Raw genomic sequence first — 19,649 nt, 5'->3', positions numbered from 1 at the left:
CCGTTGGCTGTAAACAGATGAGCCGAATATCCATGGTGTTGACTTTGGGGGGAGGGAGGGGCGAGGAGGGGAAGCAGTGTCTAAAAAGGCTCCTACAAGGGGTGATGGTGAGAGAAGGTTGGGAAACACGATCTGGCCCAAATCCCTTCGGCTGCAGCCTCAGCTCCCCCACAGTCACAATCGCCAACCCCGTGTGCCCGCCACGCAGGTGCTGCTGTTCTGAGCGCCTTGCCTCTCGTTTCATCCTCACACTGCTATGACGGAGGTGCTGTTTTTTTTTGTCCTTGTTGTCTTTTTAGGGCCGAAGCCACAGCATATGGAGGTTCCCAGGCTAGGAGTGGAATTGGAGCTGTAGCCACCGGCCTACACCACAGCTCACAGCAACGCCGGATGCTTAACCCGCTAAGCAAGGCCAGGGATCGAACCCACAACCTCATGGTTCCTAGTTGGGTTCGTTAACCACTGAACCACGATGGGAATGCCGAGGGAGGTGCTATCATCTCCTCCATTTTAAGAGATGAGAGCCGGAGGCACAGAGAGGCCACGCGCCTTGCCCAGGGTCACACAGCTCGTAAGAGGCAGGGCTTTGGCTCATCTCCTCGTATGTTACCGCGGGTTGGAGACAAGCTGACCATTCTCTTTCCGACAGCATTCCTTGACTATCTAAAGACCTAGGAGACAGCTGATGCTCCTTCCTGCTTGGGGACTTTCTGGGCACAAGCATCGGCTTCTATGTATGTGCTCATTTTTATTCGTAATTTTAGAGAAGGTGGTTGAGGGTTGAACTGTGTCCTCCAGAGGGATGTGTTGACCTTCTAACCCCCTGTGTCTGTGACCATGACCTTATTTGGAAATAGAGTTTCGGCAGATGTAATCAAATTAAGATGAGGTCACTGATCGGGTGGGTGTCCTATAAGAGGAGGAAATTTGGGAGTTCCCTGGTGGCTCAGCCAGTTAAAGATCTGGAATTGTCATTGCTGTGACATGGGTTCATTCCCTGCCTGGGAATGTCCATGTGCCATGGGCATGGCCAGGAAAAAAAAAAAAAGGGTGACGTAGGAGGAATGGTAGGAGTGGTGAACCTACCAGCCCAGGAAGGCTAAGGATGGCTGTTCCCCCCCAGAAGCTGCGACAGGTGCTCCCTCGGAGCCTCCAGGAGGAACCAAGCCTGCTGACACCTTGATTTCAAACTCCTGGTATCCAGAAGCGTGAGAGACTAAGCTTGTGTTGTTTTAAGCCACCCAGTCTGTGGTCCTCAGTTACAGCAGCGGCAGGAAGTGAATAAAAGGCAAAGCTAGAGAGTTTCCGTCGTGGCTCAGTGGAAACGAATCTGACTCATATCCACAAGGATGTGGGTTTGATCCCTGGTCTTGCTCAGTGGGTTAAAGATCTGGCATTGCTGTGAGATGTGTAATTTGCGGACACAGCTTGGATCCCGTGTGGCTGTGGCTGTGGCTGTGGCCGGCAGCTGTGGCTCTCAGTAGACCCCTAGCCTGGGAACTTCCATATGCAGTAGGTGCAGCTCTAAAAAGCAGAAAAAAAAAAAAAGAAAAAAGAAAAAGGCAAAGCCATTTTCCATGGTGTTTGGAGAAGGTTGACTGGACGGCATGTGTACATGTGTGGACGCATGTGCAGCTGTGTATGCACGCGTATGGGGGGAGGGCTCGTCTCCCCGTTCCTGTCACCTCTGCCTTTTGTCCCCACCCTCTCTGCCGTCTTCCACGCTGGTCCCCTGTCTCTGTGGACGGGGCCACGCCCTTCCTCTCCTTACAGAAAGGGAAGGTGGGAGGGAGGGTGGCCGGGGTGGGGGGCAGCAGGTGGCCAAGGAGGGGCACCCCTGGGTCTTCCTTGTTGGGAAGGGGGGTTTCCAGACCCAAGAGGGGCCCAAGTTGGAAAAAATCACTCTTCACATCCCTCTCATGACCTGCGGCCGTAAAGACCCGGTCCTTCCTTGTACAGGGATAAATGGAGCTTAAGCTGGGCCTGCGAAGCCGGGGGAGGGGGTGCAGATCCAAGGAGGAGGAATTCTCACGTTCAGAACAAGCCAGCAGCTTCCTGAAGACGAGCCCCCAGAGGCGCCTTTGCTCGGAGCCCCACGTGCCCGCGGAATCGTATCCGTCTCAATAGGAGTTTTTGCAATGAGCGAAAGCCTGTGTGTGATGGCAGGGAGGCTTCCCTGAGAGGGAGGAGCCATCAAGGCCAGGAAATAAATTCTCCCCAAACCAGGGCAGCAGGAGCAGCGACGGCGGGGCGGAGGGCTGGGGTGTTTGTGGTGGTAAACTGGTTAAAGATCCCGGAAGGCTTCCTTCTTGAAAACCCAGCAATCATTTACTCAAGCTTTAAGAATTGGCAAGTCCCTGGGCTGCTTTGGGGTGAAATTTATTTTGGCAAGATACAGCCCCTCGGGGAGAAAATAGAGACACAGGCTCAGAGCTGCCGGCTGTGCCCAGGAAAAGGGCCTCTGTCACCTGGGCCTCAGTGGACAGATTCTGTCTGGGTTGTGGAATGGGATTCCTCTGCCGGGCCAGCCTCAGGCCATGCCCTTCACACATGTGTGCAGGCACGCCTGGCACCTGCAGATGTGGGTTTTCCCACATGTGTGTCCCACGTGTGCCTTGCTGGTGAGTGAGCCCCTCCAGGCCGGCCTGGGGCGGCAGCAGCTCCATTTCCTGGCCTGACTTTATCCGTCGCTGCATTTCTGTTCACTGCAGGGTGGTATTTGGGGTTGGGAGCCCTGCGGTCCCGCTACCTGGGCTGGCAGGCTGCCCCTCACCCCCCGGCCCAGAAAGGCCGTCACGGCAGCTCACCCTGGCTTCTCCCACTTAGGTTCCCCCCCGGGGCCGGCCTCATGGAGCGGATCCAGGCCATCGCCCAGAACGTCTCGGACATTGCCGTGAAGGTGGACCAGATCCTGCGCCACAGCCTGCTTCTGCACAGCAAGGGTGGGAGCCGGGGGCGCCCCTCCACCCCCAGGAGGCCAGAGTACAGGGTGGGACATCCGGGGTGGGGCTCGATTTCTTCAGGCTCTCAGTGGGGTGCTCAGGGTTCACCCGAGCCTGTCCTGAGGACAGAGGTCCCTGGAGTCCCACGTGGCCCCCCCTCCATTCCTCTTTATTTTTTGTCTTTTTAGGGCCATACCCACGGCACATGGAGGTTCCCAGGCTAGGGGTTGAATCAGAGCTGCTGCTGCCGGCCTACACCACGGCCACAGCAATGCCCCATCTGAGCCACGTCTGCGACCCACACCACAGCTCACGGCAATGCTGGATCCTTAACCCACTGAGCAGGGCCAGGGATTGAACCCACAGTCCTCAGGGATACTAGTCAGGTTCTTAACCTGCTGAGCCACACGGGAACTCCCTCCATTCCTCTCGAAGGGAGGCGGAGCAGGCTGGGAGACCCTACTCTGCCCCCCTAAAGCAGTCAGGGGTACATTCGGGAGGGTGTTTGGGGTCTGCCCATCCAGGCAGGTGATCCACAGCCATTCAGGCCAGCCCCTCGCTGGTTCAGAATCCCCTAAGGAGGGGCAGGAGTGGTGGCAGAGGGGGCAACCCAGGCCCAGGGAGCGCTGGCTTTTCAGTGGGGAAAACTCAGGCCCAGGGCCGTGTGTGCTCCTGTGCCGCCCCCTCCCACCCAGGGCAGCCCGCCCCTCACACGTTCTCGGCTGGGCTCCCCCCGGACCCGGGTCTGCAGCAAGTTGTCCTTCTCTCCCTGCAGTGTCTGAAGGCCGACGGGACCAGTGTGAGGCGCCCAGTGACCCCAAGTTCCCTGACTGCTCAGGGAAGGTGGAGGTGAGGCCCGGGACTGAGGCTGGAGGCGGGGTGACCCGGGGGAGGGGGCATCTCCTGAGCCCTTGGGGGCTGTGCCTCAGGCCAGCTCTGGGGTGCTCCTGGCAGGGACAGCCACCAGCAAGGCCTCTCTGCCCGGCCGCCGGACCCTGACCCTGGCATGAACTGGCAGGGGCCACCCTCAGGGCAACCACTTTATTGGGCCACCTGCCTGGCCCACCGACCCAAATTCCCCAGGATGAGTCATATTGCAGGGTTTCTAGGACTTTCTTACAGTGTGCATGTGCCATCAGCAGCCTGATTCCCCACAGCTTCAGACAGGAGTGGACTTCCTGCTCCCCCATCCCCCCCGCCCCTCCCCCTATCTCTGGCTGCAGGAAGTCTGTCCATCTGTCCGTCTGGCCAGGGAGCCAGTGCACAAACCTGAAAGCCAGCCCCTCCCTCGTTCTGAGCACCCTTTCCTTGGGGACCACGTGGGCGTCATTGCCGATGGGTCCTGCCCTTGCCCCCTGGGAGATGCTCCCTGACCTTGGCTTCAGCTGAGCCCTGCCCTTGGATACGGGGTGGGGAACGAAGGAAGAGGGTGAACCAGCCAGGCCCTGAGCTGCTGTGCGGTCACTGTTTGCCCTGGAGCTTCGCCCCCATGTGTCCTCTCACCAGCCTCGTTCCCTCAGGGCCTGGGGAGGGTGGTCCCGCCTGGCCTTCCCTGAGATTCTACGTGGCCAGGACACTGGGCTGGGCCCTGGTCCAGTCTCTCTTCTCTGCTTCTGGCCCTGCTGCAACTTTAGGGTGGGCCCCAGAGGCCTGTCCTAGGGGGACCTTGGGATCCCCAGGGACACAGCATGCAGGGGACTCACTGAGGGCGCATGGGGAGCTGGCGCTGGCTCCCTGGCCCAGGCTGGCCCTGTCCACAGTGGATGCGTGCGCGCTGGACCTCGGACCCCTGCTACGCCTTCTTCGGGGTCGACGGCACCGAATGCTCCTTCCTCATCTACCTCAGTGAGGTCGAGTGGTTTTGCCCCCCGCTGCCCTGGAGGAACCAGACGGCCGCCCCGAGGGCATCCAAGCCCCTCCCCAAAGTCCAGGTAGGCGTGGGAGGTGGGTGAGCCGGCAGGGGGCTGGGGGACAGGTCGCGCTTGGGAAACAGCAGGGGGAACCCCACGTCCCCCGAAAGACGAAGCCAGCCAGCTGTGCCTGGTGGGTGGGCAGTCCCAGCCTGCCAGCCTGCCAGCCTGCTGCTGCCCGTCCCAGCTCCTGGGGGATGCTGCGACGCTGAGCCTGCTTGAGGGGCAGGCAGGGGCCCTAGAGGCGCCCCATTAATGGACTGGAATAATAGTAATAATAGCTGTCACTCAGCGAGGGCTTCCCGTGTGCTGGTCACTGTATTTGTGCTTAACTCTCCCGGCAGCTCTTACGCAATTGTCCTTAATAGGTGGCGGCTCTGAGGTCAGAAGAGCTGCGTTAACTTCTTCAAGGAACATGGTTACTCGGCTCCGCTGGGGACGGCCTGGCTTCCCTGCCCTTGGAGCCCCAGCTGCGACCACACCTCACCGCCTCCTTGTCGCAGCTGGGGCCCTGGGTCAGAGCCAACGGTCTCCCAAAGGACGGCCGGTGGCTGATTAGCGCTGGGCTGGGACAGACCAGTGTGGCCAGGGAGTATGTGTTGGGGGGCGGTGAGAGCAGGGCCCCCCACCTGTGGAGGCTGGGGGGCCTCCTAGAAAGTGTGGGAGAAGCTAGACCAGGCCCAGCCTCATGGGGAAGGTGCCAGCTCCCGTGCCCAGGGCAGCGGGTGATGGTGGTGTGGCTGCTGGCGGGAGGGTTAGAGAACTGTCTGCCCCCCGCCTCCAGGCAGTGTTCCGGAGCAATCTGTCTCACCTCCTGGAGCTGATGGGCAGCGGGAAGGAGTCTCTAATCTTTATGAAGAAACGTACCAAGCGTCTCACAGTCCAGTGGGCACTGGCTGCCCAGCGCCTGGCGCGGAAGCTGGGGGATGTCCAGAGGGACCAGAAGCAGGTACGTTGTCCTCTCTATGCATTCGAGGAGCTCAGGAAGGGAGCTCAGGGCCTCCGGCTTCTAAGTAGACGCTAAGTGTATCCTTTGCAAAGTTTTATTGAATTTATTTGAGGAGTTCCCGCTGTGGCGCAGCGGGATCAGTGGTGTCTCTGCAACGCCGGGACCTAGGTTCGATCCCTAGCCCAGCACAGTGGGTTAAAGGATCCTGCTGCCATAGCTGCGGTGTAAGTCGCAACTGTGGCTCAGATCTGATCCCTGGCCCGGGAACTCCAAATGCTGGGGGGCGGCCAAAAAAAAAAAAAAGAATTTATTTGCATTCGAGCCGGGAGCAGGGAAGGCAGAGTCAGGATGTGGTTTCAAGTTGGGGGCAGAAGGACACCCCTCTCCCCCTTAGGAGTCCTGCGTTCTGTAGACACCTTGTTCCCATCAGGCGAAAAAATTGCAGCATTTGCCTAGAACGTTGGGAACAATGTAGTCTTTTGGGGGAGTTTCCTTTGCTCACTGGTTCGTCCATCCGTCTGTCCATCTATCCATCCATCTGTGCAATAAATATTTCCCTGCCTCTCTCATCACCCTGTTTATTTCTTGCAGTCCTTATCATTTCATGAAATTGTCTCTCATCTGTGTTTCCTGTCCGCCTCTTCCATCTGGACCTTAAGTGCCTAGAGGACAGGGTGTGACTGTCATTCACCCGCGTCCAGCGAGGTCCCTCTGCCTCTTGGTCCCTCCTCTGTGCTCTGGTGCCGGAAGGCGCCTTCTGGGGCACAGCCTGGAGGCAGGTCTTCTGCTGGCCGGTTCTCCCTGGGGGGGTGGCAGGGCCACGGGCTGCTGCTCCTCCGGGCTGACCCTCTGTGCCCCCCGCCCCCAGATTCTCGTCCACATCGGCTTCCTGACGGAGGAGTCTGGGGACGTGTTCAGCCCGCGGGTGCTGAAGGGCGGGCCTCTGGGAGAGATGGTGCAGTGGGCAGACATCCTGGCTGCCCTCTATGTCCTGGGACACGGTCTGCGGATCACAGTCTCCCTGAAGGAGCTGCAGAGGTGAGTGCCGGGGGAGGGGAGGAGAGGAAGGGGCGCCCTCCCCCAGGAGCCCTGTCTCCACTGTGCTGCTGTGGCACAGGGGTACGCTCCTGCTTTCTGCCTCCACCTGCTCAGCCTGCCTCCTCAATGCTGATGCCTAGTCATTTTGAGGATGCACCAAGGGGGTGTATTTGTGTCATGCTGTTCAAACAGGGCCCCATTCTCTCTTCTCCATCTCAGGGACGATGGGGCCCTAGAGTTGTGCTCAGGGGCTGACAGATACTGGCTTATGCAACTGAGCCACGTCATTTAGGTGGGGTCCCCTCCACCTGCCGTCCTGGTGGGGCTTGGTGTAGCCTAGGGGTCCTCTTCTGGAACTGGGCTCCTTCCTGGGCCAATCTGGGAGGGGGTGTTGGGGGCCAGGAGGACCTGGGAGGTGGTGAGGTGGGGCAGCGATGCCCCCCGCTCCCGTGCTTGCATTTCTAGCATCCCTCTGACGCTCTTGGAGGTGGGAGACTGGAGATTAGAGGAGGTGGGGCTGTGTGCGTGCAATTATGATTAGGTTTATTCTAACCACTAAATCCATGGGATGTCAACATACAGAAGATTTTTATTCTTTTATTAATTAGTATTTATGAGGTGGTATTTGATACATACAAAAATATATGTACCATATGTGTCATGAAGCACAAGAAGGGATTCCGCCTTCCAGCTTTAGAATGAGAACATTATTGGGGCTCTGTGTTGGCCTGGGGATCCCTCTGTCTCCCCCCCCCACCCCTGGAGGAAACCTGGAACTTGGATTTTGTGTTTATCATTCCTTTGCTTTAAAAAAAAATTAGTTTTTTAAAAAATACAAATCCGTGTATCAATGAGCACTATATGGCTTAGTTTGCTTTGGTTGGGTTTGAGTTTGTAAAAGTGGCGTCTGTTCTCTGTAGCTTTCAAGACCGGCTTTCTTCACCCATGATTAGGTTTTAAAGATCCCTCCGTGTGGTTGCCTGTAGCTCCACTGCCTTCATGTTCTCTGCTGTATAATATTCCTTTGTGTGAATGTACCGTCACTATTTCTCAATTTTCCCTATTTATGGGGAGTTTTTCCTGATTTTACAAGTTATTTTGCACGATGCCATGGTGGACATTTTTGTGCATGTCACTTGGTAGAGTCAGAGTTTCCCTCGGGTAGAGACGGAGGTTTTTCATTTGTTTGTCTTTTTAGGGGTGCACCCATGGCATACGGAAGTTCCCAGGCAGGGGGTCGAATCCATGCAGAATCTGAGCCACGTCTATGACTTTCTTCGCAGTTCGAGGCAACGCCGGACCCTTTCACCCACTGAGTGAGGCCCGGGGGCAAACGTGCATCCTCATGGATACGAGCGGGTTTGTTACTGCCGAGCCACAATGGGAACGCCAAGGTTTTTTGTTTTTGTTTTGTTTTGTTTCGTTTTAGGAAGAGGTTTTAATTCTTCATGCAATCAAATGAATCAAAAAAATTTTTTTAATGGCTTGGGACTTTGCCTGGTAAATTTCTATTCCTTTTCTTGGCACTGGGATGAGATTTTCTGACTTTGTACCCGGGCGTAACTAAGGAAGGCCCCTGAGCTGTTTGTCTGCAAATTGACTTTTCCTCCTCAGCCCATTAACTTGCTTTCAGGTAGTTTTTAAGCTAAAATGGGATTCCTGGCCAGAGTCCTCCCACTCTCTTGTTGGTCTGCTGGTTCTAGGTGTTTCTGTCTTTTCCCGATCATTTTTCCTGACCACAAATGCTGACGCTCTATAGCACGGGGGTGTCGCAGAGGAGAGGATGCTGATGGGGACAGAGCCATCGACAATCCTAGGTCAACAGGGCCCTGGGCTTGGGCAGCTATTCCATCTTTGCAGTTTCCCCCTGGAACCTGACGTCTGCCAGTGTGACTCAGGTGGCACTTCTCGTGACCTCCATTGGAGAGCGAGCAGGGGGAGAAGGGGGCTGAGACTGGGTTGTGCGGTGAGGCTGCTAAAGGGCCTGTTTGTTTGAAGGTTTTCATCCCTGTGGCTTGGAATTCACCCCACTGGAGTCATCCTTTTATGTTGCTGTGCTCGTCTCCAGTAGGCTTCGTGTTCTCAGGAGTGGCACATGTAAGCGTGGCTATGGAAGAGGGTCTACTTTGAAGGGAAAGAAGGGCACAGGGACAGACAAAGGGGCTGCATGGTTGTGGCAGCAGTGGGATGCACCTCCCAGGTGGGGAGCCGCAGCTTCTGGGGGAGGAGGTGCCACCTGATATAGCATCTCTGCCCCACCTGCGTGGGAAGAAGCTAGGCTGGGAGCTGTCCCCGGGTGCTGGTGCTGAACCGTCAGCTGAGCTACCCAGCCCTGGGAGAGGGCAGCAGCAGGTCCCTCACGCTGGCTCTTGCCTTGTGGCATTTTGTTGTCAGACAAGCTGTTCCCATTGTGCGGGCTGCTCCAGAGCTGGGTGTGCCCTCCCGCTGCCCACCAGCACACATGACTGCTCACTGCCCTGGGCACACCCCTGCTCCCTCTGCATGGAGCTCAGGAGATGCATCCACACTGTCTGTGGAGCAGAATACCGCAGAGGCTGCTAACATTTGCAAGTAATGAAAAGAAGCATCTCCCTCTGGCCTCAAAGCTTCCTACGGGCAAGTCAGGTGGGGCGGGGAGAGGAGGGAGGATGAGATACAGGAGCTGAGGTGTGGGAAGCCAGAGGTCTTAGGCAACTAAGGTGGCACAGCCGTTGGCGTGGGAAGCCAGACCTGCCTCAGCAGAGAAGCAGGCAAGGGTCTGGGGGCCCTTGTCCCCTGGATCACCAGAGACCCCAAGATGCTGTGGGAAGAATCCTGGGGGCGGGGACTGTCCAGAGCCTTCATGCCACATGCAAGTCCCCTGGCAGCATGGAGACTCCTTGTATCCACGCCACTGACACCTGGCTCCCCCTCGAGGTTGGATGAGTTCACTTTTATCAAACAGCTCGATCCCTCCCTTCTGACTGTGTATCTTCTGGGGACAGGGAGGTGAGAACTTCCTTTCTTTACTGCTCCCTCAGGGAGTGAGAAGGCTCCCATGCATTTGTGACGGCCCCGCATCACACTTAGAGAACCGCCCTTGTCCTTCTCGGAGAGAACAGGTGTTTGACAAGTCTTCCCGGGAGCCAGGAACTTAACTCAGTTGTTCTGCTTCAGCCCATGCTCAGGTGTCTCCTCCTTCAACCTTGACCCCGAGTCTTTCCCTGCCCAGAGAGCTTCCTCCTCCACTGGCTACTTGTTGGGCCTGGCTGGAGCTGAGCCTGTGGCCATCACAGGGCTAGAGCCATGATGACAGGGGTCCTGGCCCTCGGGCGCCGTGAAAGCGCGGCCCTGGTGCAAAGCACCAGGATGTGAAATATGCTCCTGCTGCCATTTCTTCCACTACAAACATGCCCCCACATGCATGCACGCATGCTCCTGTGCACAACCACCCTTGCACAGCCTTGTAAATGTGCACACCCCACACATGCCCACTCACGCACGTCCCTGCAAGCAGGTGCCTGCCTCCACACACAGGCAAATGCACACTCTTGCACGTGAACATGCATGTACCTCTGACATGCAGCCCGTGGCACTCTTGTGCACACGTATGCTCACAGGCACACCCCCATGCACACGTGTGCACACCCCCTATACAGAACCCGTATCGTCCCACCAGTGCATCACTTCCTGCCAAGCTGTGTGGATCTGAAATTCCCAGAAGCAGGACTTGCCGTTTGTTAAACAGGCAGGCCCGGGGCTGTGCTCGGGTGGCTCTGCCCTTGGTTCCCTGGGGGGTGCAGGTGTGAGCGGAAGCTCTTGCTCCAACTGGGCACAATTGTATAAACAGCTCAGCCACCCCAGGGAACAGTCTCGGGAAGGCTCTTTCTAAATCCGTTACCAGGTACAATGGAAAACAATGAAAATAATAAAAATGATGAAAAAAGAAAACCACCTTCCCCAGGAGACATAATACAGTTATGTCTACAAAATTAACAGCATCTGCTCTGTTGGAATTCGTTTAGGTGGGAATTCTTAACCCTGGCAGGAGCCCAACTGCCTTAGAAACACACTGACCTTTGGGCGCCACTCTCGGCATCTCTGATTTAAAAGGCCTGGGGGGGGCGGGTATCAAGATTTCAAGCCCCCCCCCAGGTGATCGATGACCTGCTGAGCAGGGAGGGTGGGGAAGTAGGCAGGTTGAGGCTGTGACTCCCACCCCCGCCCCGGTGCCCCCAGTGTGGGTAGCAGGATAACTGGGGGTTGGGACACTGTACTCTGTGCAGGAGCCGGGTCAGGGCCTCGGTGGGGCTCACGCCCTAGAGGACTTAGAAAAAGATGCCTGCATTTGCACGCTCAGAAACACCGATGTTAGAGAGTTCCCATCGTGGCTTAGCGGTAACAAACCCAACTATATCCGTGAGGTTGTGGGTTCGATCCCAGGCCTCGCTCAGTGGGTTAAGGATCTGGCATTGCCGTGAGCTGTGGTGTCATCACAGATGTGGCTTGGATCCTGCATTGCTGTGGCTGTGGTGCGGGCCGGCAGCTGCAGCCTACACTGGCCTGGGAACCTCCGTATGCCGAGAGGCGGCCACAGAAGAGAAAAACGAAATAAAACTCAAACTCATTCTCTGCCGGGACCACCCCGACGATGCCTGTTTGCAGGCTCTTCCCTGAGTGGAGACTGAAACGAAGCTGTGATTTAGTTTGCTAGAGTTGCTATAACTTAGTACCACAGCCTGGGGGGGTTTAAACAACAGAAGTGTATGTAGGAGTTCCCGTCGTGGCGCAGTGGTTAACGAATCCGACTAGGAACCATGAGGTTGCGGGTTCGGTCCCTGCCCTTGCTCAGTGGGTTAGCAATCCGGCGTTGCCGTGAGCTGTGGTGTAGGTCGCAGACGCGGCTCGGATCCTGCGTTGCTGTGGCTCTGGCGTAGGCCGGTGGCTACAGCTCCGATTGGACCCCTAGCCTGGGAACCTCCATGTGCCGCAGGAGCAGTCCAAGAAATGGCAAAAAGATAAAAAAAAAAAAAAAAAAAAAGAAGTGTATGTGCATATATTTCTTGGCTGTGCCTATGGCCTGCAGAAGTTCCTGAGCCTGGGATTGAACCTGTGCCAAAGTGGCGTCCTGAGCTGCAGCAGTGACAATGCTGGATCCTTAACCCAGTGAGTCTCCCGGAAACTCCAAACAGAATTGTTTTGTCTCCTAGTGCTGGACAGGACCAAGACGCTGCCTGTACACTTGTAGCTTATTCACAGATGTTCACGGCAGATGTCTCGGCCACTGACTCGACAACGAGGCTGGACACACGAGCCGCTTTTCTCTGCTCCTCGTATTGTGGTTTCATTAACCAGCTCACTGGCGTGATGTGCGGGTTTGGAGTAGAGTGCAGAATCCACATCTGGCTTTGCTGCTGCAAGATGTGTCCGGGGCGAGAGCGGGGGGCGTTCGAGAACAATGGGCTCTGTGATAAGCCGGCAGCGCGGGACAGCTGACCGACCCGCCTGCGGCCTTGCGTGCCTGGAGGGAAGGAGAGAGGAAGCCCCCGAGTTGGCAGCATCTCAGGTGTCTCCTCGGGTGCCCGGGTCCACGGCGGGCATTTTAAAGCCAAGCTGTTCCCTTCCCACCTGCCCAGAGTCGGCTGTGCTCATCCGTCTTATTCGCATGATCCCAAGCATCATTAATAGCACGTGGCACGAGGAAAAATTACCGAACTCTTCCTCCCTCCAAGAGTGAAATTGGGTTTAGTAGAAAATTAGTTGACTGAACTGGCAAATGATGAAAGCTCGAGAGGAGAATGTTCAAGTAAGGGAGACGAGGAGGGGAAACTCTTGGCTGTCCAGCACCGGCCCTGGTGGAAGTTGGCCTTCCAGCCTTTTCGTTTGTGCAAGGGAAATACCGGGAGGGGCCCCGGGGAACGAGGACGGCAGGGACCACGCCCTTGTCCCTTGTGCTCTGCCCGGCTTGACCAAGGCATGTCCAGTAAACCCTCTGAGGAGCCAGTCCAGGCAGACCTCCGGGTTTGAACCCAATACGATCTCGCTGTGACTGCCCCACACGCGCCCGAGTCAGGCTGAACGAGCCAGCTCAAGGCAGCTGGGGGGCCCGGGGTGCTGCCATTCTCTGTGCAGGAGGGGAGAGGAGAGGAGAACTTGGGCTTGGGGGCCCCACGAGGAAGACCTTGAATGTGAGTTTAGACACGTTGAATGAGAGGTGCCCACGTGGAGACAGCGGAGGGGTGGGCCCCTGGGCTCAGAGTGGCGATGGTGTCTCAGTGGTGACGGTAAGCCAGACATAGACTTGAACAAAAGTGCCAAGTGCTAGGGCAAAAGGCTTGAGGGTGGAGCCTCAGGCAAGGCGATGTTTAAAGGCTTCTTGGGCAAAGAGGTGCTGGCGGAGGGACAGAGAAGGCGTGGGAACCCACAGAGAAGATGCTTCTAGAAGGAGGGGTGGCCAGAGGTGTCACAGGCTCATCCAAAGACCAAAGGAGACTGAAGGATGTGCCAAGCATTGCGCCACGTGGAAGTCCTTGCTGATCCTAGGAGGAGCCATCTGGGTTGAGTTGTGGGGCAAAAGCCGGAGGTGTGTGGGTCATGGGATGAGGGGTGGTGAGGAACCAGCCGTGAGTTGGGCTGTTCTTAGCGGAGCTCGCCTGTGAGAGGGAGGAGGGGGAGGGAGTAGGGATTGGGGGACGGTGGAATTCTCAACAGTGCGTGAGGGTCCTGGGGCTGCTGGAAATGCAGCTCTGAAAACTGGAGCCCCGTCTCCCGGTTCTGGAGGCCAGATGTCTGAAATCAGTGTATCTCAGCGTTGGAGTTCCCATCGTGGTGCAGCGGAAATGAGTCTGACGAGGAACCATGAAGTTGCGGGTTCAATCCCTGGCCTCACTCCCTGGATTAAGCATCCGGCGTGGCCGTGAGCTGTGGTGTAGGTTGCAGACGAGATTCTGATCCAGCGTTGCTATGGCCGTGGTGTAGGCCAACAGCTGTAGCTCCAATTTGACCCCTAGCCTGGGAACCTCCATGTGCCACAGGTGTGACCAAAAAGGAAAAAAAAAAAAAAAAAGGTGTCTCAGGGTTGATGCTGCCGAGGCTGATGGGAGAATCTTCCATGCTCGCTCCCGGATTCCTGGAGCCTCAGCCCATCCCTGAGCGCGTGGATGCCGACTCCTCCTGGTGCCTTCATGTCGTCTTTCTCTGGTGGGTCTGTTTCTGAGTCCAGATTTCTCCTCCTCAGGAGGACCCTGTCCTACTGGACCGGCACCTGCCTTCATGGCCTCATCTTAACTTGACCACCTGCAAAGGCCATTTCCAAAGGAGTCACATCCCAGATGCCGGGGGTTAGGACCCGGGCATCTTTGGGGGACACACAATGCACCCCGTAACAGAAGGAACGCTTGTTTATTTCTCAAGATGGGAGAGCTGTCTGCATGTTTAAATGCAGGTGCGAAGGCACCAGGCAGGGGAACAGCTGAAGATATGGAAGGCAGACCATAACGTGCTCGGCGGGCCCCAGAGGGTGGCCCCCCGGAGGAAGGGGAGAGGGCAGGATGTGGTGGGGGTGCTGAGGGGCTGCAGGGATGGGGGCAGGCGGCTGGGGCTGTCCCATCTGTGCTTTTCCTTGTATCTGTGATGTAGGAGGGTCGAGCATCTGCTGGGAGAGAGGCGGAGGGGGCGGGAGGTGTAGGCGAGTGGACATGGCCGCGAAGGCTGCCCTGGATTTATAATGTGTTATCCCTTCAAAAAAACAAAAAGAAAAAAGATTTGAACCACATATGGCGAGCTCTTATGACTTGACAAGGCTGGGAAGTGGGAGCACAGGTGTATTCATTGTATCATTGTATTATTTCCTATAACTTTCTGAATGCTTGAAATATTGTGTTGTTAGATTAGAACAAGGGAAGAAAGAGCTGCATCCGGCGTCTGGGTGGCACTTAGCAGACTCCCGTACCTGGTGGTTCTCCCCCCCGCCCCATTCCCAGGAGAGGCAAACGACTAACTTACACTAAACACCGCATCCCTCTCTCTCCCTTTTCCATCTTCCTCCTTGGGTCCAGGGAGGCATCTGTGTAGCAGAAGCACATTCATTACAGCCGCTCGTCTGGGAAGGTGGGGACCTCTGCTGCTGGGGGCCCAGAGCCTCGCCGGTCCCTGCCCTTCATCTGTGCCCCTCCCACTCCAGGCTGCTCTGAGCCACCAAGCGTGGGAGGCTGGCAGAGTCAGGGAAAGGGAGGTTAAGGAAAAGGAGTGGGAATCTGTGTCTTGCACATCAAGGCCCCTGACTGAGTCTTGACATTGGCCCATAAACGTGACCTCGCGGATGCAGTGGCGGGGTCCGGTCGACTCTTCCAGCTCTAGCCTGGTCCATGTTGGGGCGGGGAGGTTGCAAAGGCCGAGCCATTTCAAAGCAATCGCGGGATCTCAGGGAAGGTCCATGCAACCCCAGGAGGGTGGGGGAGCCTGGGGGTGTCAGAGGAGAAATAAAGAGGCAGGCTGGCTACTGAAGGCTTTGGGGGGAAGGGCAAGGAGGTGGGATTTGTCTCAGGGGGTGGGGCAGGGAGGGACGCATCAGCACACCTTCAAATCCCAGGAGCCAGTGGCTTCTTGTAAAGGGAGGTGGGGTCCTGAGTGAGAGGAGCTCTTGTCCAGTGGTGGCTGGAGAGGAGAAGGGCAGTGAGACCAGCTTCCTGGGGACAGATGTGCCCCTCCCCGCCCACCGCCCCCACCACTCCACTGTGTGCCGGGCTCAGAACAGGCTCGGCGCTGGCCTGGGACTCTGATTCCCAGTGAAGCAGAAACGCAGGAGGTACAAGCCTCCCCTCTGGTCCCTCTAGTACTCTCTGAAATCAGATAAGGGCTCTGGTGAGGGCGTTCCCTCGTGGCGCAGTGGAAACGAATCTAAGAACCACGAGGACCCAGGTTCGATCCCTGGCCTCGCTCAGTAGGTTAAGGATCCAGCGTTGCCGTGAGCTGTGGTGTAGGTCGCAGATGAGGCTTGGATCTGGCGTTGCTGTGGCTGTGGTGTAGGTCGGCAGCGGTAGCTCCGATTTGACCCCTAGCCTAGGAACCTCCATCTGCCGTGGGTGTGGCCCTCAAAAGACCAAAAAAAAAGAAAGAAAGAAAGAAAGAAAGAAAGAAAGAAAAGGGCTCTCATGAAATAGAACTTTTCTGGGGCGTCGGATTCTCCTTCCTACAGGCCAGTCGGGAGCACACCCAGCCTCCCGTTCACGGCCAGACCTCCTTTAACCCAGATGCCCCCCTGGGGCCTGTTCTCATGGCACCGAGAGCAGAATTGTGCCCGTCTTTGTCCTCCAAGGCCCTGTACCTGAGGGGGTCTCTGCAAAGGTTTGTGGAACTGGATAGAACAGCGGGAGCCCCTCGGGTGTGAGAATCCCCCAGAAACCGAAACACCAACATCCCCATGGAAGCCCCCACTCCATCCCCCCAACCCCCCAGCGAAGGGGTGGCACCTCTGGGCCCCGCCTGGGCATCAGGAGCCCTAACAGACCCTGGTGCTTCTCACCCGCACCCGGGCTGAGAGCCATCCTCCTTTAAGGCACGGACGGGAGCAGCCTTGGTTCGTGCTCAGCATTTGCAGGCACTTGTTATATAAATGGGGGCCTGGCTGCAAGGAAGAAGCAGCAAACAGCCAAAGGCACGTGTTCCTGTCCCTCCTCCCCCCGCGGCAGCACCGCAGCCCCCGGGGAGCTGCAGAAACAGGTCTGTGGTTCCATCCGGCCCGCCTGGGAGCCCTATTCTCAGCCCCCGTTTGCTGACTGGGAGGCTAACGCTGTGGAAGAAAGCGGTGGCCCTGTGCGGGCCACCCGGTTCCCTTTCAGAACCTTCCAGCCTCAGCGTCTTGGGGCTTTGGCCAAGGAGTGGCCCGACGCTGCTCTGATCTGCTTTTCCTTTGAATCCCCTTTCCTCTGAGTCCTTACTCCTCTGGGGAGCTGGCTCTTCTCTTTCGCTGTGACCCCTGACCCTCCTCTGTCTTTGGAAGCTGAGGGTGGGCCCATCATGCTGGCATCTTAAGGCTCTTTGTGTTGAGGGCAGGAAGGTCAGCCGGGCTGGGAAAAGGCAGAAAACCCTGCGGGGGGGGGCGGGGGCGGGGATTGAATTCTCTCCTTGTTAGGATTCTAACCTGCCTTCCACAGCAGCTCGTGAGATGCCCAGTTATCTCTCCGGGTCTTCTTTAGGTTCGGGGTGCTCTGAGGAAGGGGTAGTAGCCCGTTCCAGGGATGGGCCGTGGGAGAGAGACAGGCTAGCGCTCAGGAGATGGGCACCGGTCAGGGTCCAAGGCTGCCCAGATGAGACCAAGGTCCTGGGCCGCCCAGCCAGCTGCGCCCAGGGATGAGATGGACGGAGGGAAGCTCTGGGTGCGCTCAGCACCTGCAGCCCAAGTCTCCGAGCGCTTTGTAAGAATCCTTCTTAATCAGGTCCTTCCCACACAGAGAAGACGGAGAGGCTAGTTTGCTCCAGAATCTGAGCACTACCTGGAGAGGTGATTTCCAGCCACAGACCAAAGGCACAGGGGGAAAGGAAACCGGAGAATATTTAGCTTGAAGGGACCTAGATTTGTCTGGGCACCACGCACTGGGAGTGGAGGGGACACCAGCTCGATTCCCCGCCTGGGTGACGCCACCCAGCAAGCTCACGCTGGAGCGCACGCCCAGGGAGGCTCTGCGCTGTGCAGAATTCAGCATTTGGAGCCCCAGCAGAGGCTTTGTGGGTTTTTTTTCTTTTTTTCCTTTTCCTTTTTATGGCTGCACCTGAGGCATATGGAAGTTCCCAGGAATCGGAGCTACAGCTGCCAGCCTCCGCTACAGCCATAGCAACCCCAGATCTGAGCCACATCTGCGACCTACGCTGCAGCTTGCTGCACCACCGAGTCCTTAACCCATGGAGCAAGGCCAGGGATCGGACCCCACATCCTCACAGACACTGTGTCATCTTCTTAACCTGCTGAGCCACAGTGCGAACTCCTGGGTTTTGGTGATGGTTTTTTTTTTTTGTTTGTTTTTTTGGTTTTTTTTGGTTTTTTTTGTCTCTTTAGGGCCACACCTGAGGCATGTGGAGGTTCCCAGGCTAGGGGTCTAATTGGAGCTGTAGCCACCGGCCTTTGCCAGAGCCACAGCAACACAGGATCTGAGCCGCGTCTGTGACCTACACCACAGCTCACGGCAACGTTGGATCCTTAACCCACTGATCGAGGCCAGGGATTGAACCTTCAACTTCATGGTTCCTAGGTGGATTCGTTAACCACTGAGCCACGACAGGAACCCCTGGTGTTGTTTTTTTCTGTTGGGGATAGAATGTACTTTCCCCTCCCCTCCTCGTCCCATCTACCCATCCGACCTTTTGATCTTTCAGCAAAGAGTGACTCAAATAGCCCTGCTCTGGCTATTTGCCAAGATCCTACGTTGTGGGTCAGGGGGCCTGAAGAAGATGGGGACACGGGTCCCTCTGGGAGGCAGAATGCTGGGCGTGTCCTTCTGGGGAGGCCCTGTGGGTGTGTACTCTTTGGTTGTGGCTTTTTTTTTTTTTTTTTTTTTTTTTTTAGGGCTGCACCTGCAGCATATGGAAGTTCCCAGGCTAGGAGCCTAGTCAGAGCTACAGCTGCTGGCCTGCTAATGCCAAATCTTAGCTGCGTCTGCGACCTACACTGCAGCCTGGGGACATTTGGCAATTCTTTCCAACCACGCAGTTTGGCCATTGCACAGACACGTTCCAAGCCTTGGGGTGGGCCGGGGCGGTTACGTCCCGTCAGGCTGAGATACTGCCCATCAGCTTTTCACACCAGTGCTGAGGGGGTGCGGGTGGGGAGGCTCCGGGAGCCCCTCCCCACACAGCCCTGTCCTGAGGGTCTGGAGAGAAGGGACCTGGACACTGGAATTTAGGAACACCTCTGGCCAGGGGCCTCTTGAGGAGTCAGCACGGAGGGCGGAATGGCACAGCCCAGCCTCCCTGGGCACCTTGGGCTCAAGGGTGTCAGGAGACAGAGTTTTTCAGTGCATGTGTCCCTGCTCCAACCAGCCACGTAGCGTAAAATTGCCCATGAAAGTGAACTTAAATTACAAGTGACAAAACCCCAGCTCCGTCTCCCCTCAGCCGACCCCCTCTGCTCTCCTGGGGATGAGCACAGGGTCCTTGTGACAAAAGCGTAAAGAGGAAGCAGCAGACACTTAGCCCCAGGGGAGTCGCCTTAAATTGGAAATCTTTGTTTTCTAGGGCAGGGGTGGGGGGACCCTGCGGCTTCTTATAACTCCTCCTGGGAAGGGGACCTGCTGTCTCCGGGCCGCTTTGTCTCTCTTCCACTCCCTCCTGCCGCGGTGTCTTTCTGGGACCCAGCGGCCACTGGCGTCCAGCGAGGCTCCTCACTCACCCACCCCCTCGCCCCTCAGATGCTTTTCTTCACCATATCTGCCACCTTTAAACCACTTCTCCCGGGGCCTCCCCGGTTCCTTGCCTTATTTATTCATTCCTGAGCGCCAAGATAATCCTTACTGGGTCAGATCCTGTCCCAGCTCTGGGCTTCGTCAAAGGTCACCTGGCCCTGCCCTGGGGGCCCAGTGGTGAGGTGACTCCGGACAGTCAGAGGGACGGTGGGAGGGGCGGGAAATGCGATGCCAGGGCCGAGGGCTTGAGGGAGAAGGGCGTTTCTCTCTGCCCAGGCACTCCCGGAAGGCTTCCTGGAGGAAGCGGCAAGGTTTGAGTTAAGGATCAGGAGGCAGGAAGTCTCTGGAAAGGATCAGATGGTGACCAAGTTTACATTGCGGAAAGTTCTCTCTAGAAAACAAGCAGGGAAAACTGCTGGGGGACAGAAGAGAGAGG

The 19,649-nt window shown here is 56.9% G+C and overlaps 1 protein-coding gene across 3 annotated transcripts in view; it reads left to right on the top strand.

The window, feature by feature from the left end:
• MGAT5B (alpha-1,6-mannosylglycoprotein 6-beta-N-acetylglucosaminyltransferase B) overlaps positions 1–19,649 on the top strand; it is a 74,965-nt gene that overhangs the window by 23,891 nt on the left and 31,425 nt on the right. For all 3 annotated transcript variants that reach the window (XM_084983645.1, XM_021066557.2, XM_021066556.2), the window contains 5 exons: positions 2,827–2,942; positions 3,718–3,791; positions 4,703–4,873; positions 5,637–5,801; positions 6,670–6,839. In XM_084983645.1, coding sequence (XP_084839771.1) covers positions 2,827–2,942; positions 3,718–3,791; positions 4,703–4,873; positions 5,637–5,801; positions 6,670–6,839 — 696 coding nt within the window. The remainder of the gene's footprint in view (positions 1–2,826; positions 2,943–3,717; positions 3,792–4,702; positions 4,874–5,636; positions 5,802–6,669; positions 6,840–19,649) is intronic.

This window comes from Sus scrofa, chromosome 12 (assembly GCF_054392235.1).
Source record: "Sus scrofa isolate SSC_HxYL_T2T_F1_AM1 chromosome 12, Sscrofa_HxYL_maternal_Yorkshire_Landrace_v2.0, whole genome shotgun sequence".
Lineage (NCBI taxonomy): Eukaryota > Metazoa > Chordata > Mammalia > Artiodactyla > Suidae > Sus > Sus scrofa.
This window is presented reverse-complemented; position numbering and strand designations above follow the sequence as displayed.